Source organism: Saccostrea echinata, unplaced genomic scaffold (assembly GCF_033153115.1).
Source record: "Saccostrea echinata isolate AGI-Se365-2 ecotype Australia unplaced genomic scaffold, CSIRO_AGI_Sech_v1 ptg000007l, whole genome shotgun sequence".
Lineage (NCBI taxonomy): Eukaryota > Metazoa > Mollusca > Bivalvia > Ostreida > Ostreidae > Saccostrea > Saccostrea echinata.
This window is the reverse complement of record NW_026889756.1, coordinates 1332332-1335989: the sequence shown is the minus strand read 5'-3', so window position 1 is coordinate 1335989 and position 3658 is coordinate 1332332. Positions and strand designations below refer to the sequence as shown.

Sequence of the window (3658 nt, the reverse complement as noted above, 5' to 3'; positions counted from 1 at the left end):
GTTTTATCAGGAGATCTGAGGCAAAATCATAAAAAGCATTTTTACAAGATGTAACGCTCTCATTTATGCAAAAGAATCGTTGCTAAAGTGTTTGGGAAGGTAACAGAATAGTTGGACTCTGTCATACATGCAGTCTCTTTCACTAAGCTTTCAGTAACCTTTCTGATATCTGAATCTCAGAGTCTCGCTGTGTGATATTACTTTTGATAAGCATTTGACACTGCACTGTATATACAATGTGCTATATCCATTATTTTTTCAACATTTCAGTTTTATTCGACTGGACCAGAAGCATCAGAAACACTTTATCAAGTATCTTTACAGGAAATAACACTGTTTGAAGCGCTATGTATCCTGCAGTACCAGACTAATGAGTCATGGATAACGAAATTTGATCTCAGTGTGACAAATGATGGCAGACAGTTTACTGACACATTTACCGTCCACGTTTATCAATCAGAATGTCAAGTCTTCCGCAATCAATCGGGAATAATAAGCTTTACCCTACAAGTATTTAATCTGCATCACTTATTTCTGTTTGAAGTATCTTCTAAAATGCTGAGAACAATTTTTTAAGTCTAAAAAAAAGCGGAAAGAATTTTAAAATACTAATGCTATTTTCCTTCTATTATTTTATTTCAGAAAAATTATTGTTTTATAAAAGGATCCTGCGTCAGAGAAAATACGATGAAAAGCAACACATCGTGTCTTCGCTGTGACCCTAAAACAGATGCCTTTGATTGGATTTATGGTATTGCTGCTAAGTTATTTAATTCAATAAAATGCTTTAATATTTTAAACTTTTGTAAAGTTTTAATCGCCAAGAATCCCATGGAATTCTACCTTCAATGAAATGAAAGAAAGATATCTTGAGGAAGTCTTAAATCAAAAAATAATCTCCCCATAAAAAGGGTACTTTCTTTAAACCAAACCAAATCTACTTCTGTTTGTTTCCAATTGAGTGAAAATAATAAAATAAGCACAAGTATCTAATTCCTTTTTAGCGTGTACAACTTCGACAGAGCATACGACCGAAAGGGTAGTGGATACTTCAAGTGACAATGACTTTTCTATGTCTTCCTCAAAAGGAACTAAAACCGATAACACAGATATATATACGTCTACAATGCCTCTGTCAACAGATGCAATAACCCTCACAAAAAATTCAAAAGTATCGGATGCATCAGAAACTACAACACCTAGTTCTACATCCTCATTCTCTACAACCTTTGAACTTACATCAAGCGGCCAAGAAACATCTCCTCAAAGTCCAAGTTCACCATCAGTTACATTAATTTCGAAAGATCAAACATATTCTGGAACTCCTTTTTCGACAACAAACCCTGCCGTTCAAAGTTCACCTTCAAATACTAAAGAAATTCCAAAAGAGACACATCAAACTGATTCTGAAATCGAGAAATCTTCACCCGAATTACATACTACTCTGGCGACAAATCAATTGAACCATGAAAAAAATAATAAATCCAGTAAAAAGTTAACAAATCTTGAACTAGTTGGGGTTGGTGTTGGATGTTTAGTTGCTTTAATATTAGTATGCATAGTAGGCGTCTTATTGCAAAGGAAACGTACAAACAGGTATGTTATTATTTCATAACTAGTTTAAGTTTCTTTATGATATTCATGGACATTTACATCATTTCATACCTTTCAACACACACGAAACCTTGTCACTTCGCTGTAAAATAATCAGTAGGAACTATATGCATTTTCAATTCCCTAGGGACACCAAAATGTGTATTTTATTATATTTTATGTAATTAGTAGCCGTATTTAATTATTGTAAAATAGAACTTTTTTTCAACTTTTATTAGTGTTATTGTAAACCTTTTAATCAAAATAAAAAAAAATAATGAAGATAAACCTAGTAATCATTTTACAGATATATACATGACTTGAGTAGTTGTTTTCAATTTTTTTTTTTTTTATAAAAAGTTCGTTTGTATAATCTGTCCTCAATTGTATAAAGATCAATTTTAGTAATCTTTTAACAGATTTCAATGCTATTTTCTTCCTTTTTTCTTTTCTTTTTTCATTGTGAACCATCTCTGAAGCTAAATGTATGGAATTCTTGATATCACTGTTATTGAAATGCATTTCATTTTCCCCTGTTTTCAGAGATGCTGATAGCTCATCTAAATTCAATATGGAAGAAATCAATATATACCTAGACCGAAAACCCGTTCAAAAGGAATCGCTGGATCCAAAGTCAAGATTGTTTTCGTCTCCAGACGATATTTACATGAGACCACCCACTGCAACGTCCATAAGAAAGGGACCTGATATGGGAGATGTTTATAAGTTGCAGCATTTAGACACTTCTTTCTCCGAGAAAGGGAATTGACATAAATCGCAATCTTTGTACTCGTTGAATTTATAAACAATCACTTTTTCTGTTATGTATTGAAAGCATTTGCTTGTATTATTTTAAAAATATCAAAATATATTTCTTAAGCTTACCATCTTTATAGAATAATACTCTATCATAATAATATTTTTTTATAACTTCAAACACCTTAAAAACGATGTATTTCCACAGTAATATAATATATAATATAATTTAACAAAACATATTCTTGTTTTCATTCTCCCGGAGCAAACTTTCTACGGAATTCGATACGGTGACTGTCGCTATCATAAATTAAATCAGCAATCATCCGTCACGAAACTTTCAAACAAATTGCCCCTGAGACTTTCCTTTTTAACAGTTACAAACACTAGGGCAGACATAAATAAGACATTACTTGAGATCTTCGAGAGGAGTGAAACCACGGATAAGGGATAACATTTCTTTCATTCTAAAAGAAATCTGGTGCCAGGCAATCCCGCAAAATTAGTCAGTTTATATTCTGTTTTGTTCCTACTGTTAGATAAGTAATTAAAGTTTTTAAATGTTACATTTCCATGAAATAAATTGTATATGTCTCACAAATTAAAAATTCGGCAGTTAAAGTTCTGAATTCTCTCTAAATATTGGCTGTAGCAGCTCTCACTGGTATTTAAGAAAACACATCTGCGTGGTTGTTTCTAAAATTATCAGGAATATATCAGACAGATAAGAGAAAAATCGACCATATACCGAAACAGAAATTTAGAAACAAACTGTTGTTTAAACACATAAATATTTCTATAAGTCTATCTTCATGGATGAAATATATGGAGATAACGAACAGTATTCAAGCTCAAAAGTCCATTATACAATAAAAATCAGATATTTCTATATTTTTTGTTGATAATCAGCTTAAAACATTGTAAATATGATTTCTACGATTGAGTTCATTGATTAAAAGAAACATAATGCATGCGTAAAAAATGCAATTTTGTACAAATATTTTTTACAATTAAAAATAAAAGAAATTAATGCATTCATAAAGAAAACATGTACAAGAACATGAGATTAGGAATGAGAACAGAAAATACTTGTGCATCTACAAGTAGACCTGCATTTTCTTGGCACAGTAACCAACATTTCGAGAATACACTACTGAATTCCAGTCGTATAACATTTAATAACTGAACTAAAAAAATTTATTTATCTCCCTCATTTCAGAATAAAACTCTTTTTTTCAAAATATTCCAGAACATAACTGATGTAAAATAACAACCTGAGCAATTCAATTTAGGAATTTCAAACAGAAAA

At 31.2% G+C, this 3658-nt stretch overlaps 1 protein-coding gene across 1 annotated transcript; it reads left to right on the top strand.

The window, feature by feature from the left end:
• The first annotated feature begins 266 nt into the window (after positions 1-266).
• Positions 267-2362, top strand: LOC133180594 (mucin-2-like). Its single transcript, XM_061315071.1, has 4 exons — positions 267-510; positions 643-751; positions 1005-1596; positions 2137-2362. The coding sequence occupies exons 2-4, from the start codon at positions 688-690 to the stop codon at positions 2360-2362; spliced, it is 882 nt and encodes a 293-aa protein (XP_061171055.1). The 5' UTR covers positions 267-510; positions 643-687.
• The last annotated feature ends 1296 nt before the right edge of the window (positions 2363-3658 follow it).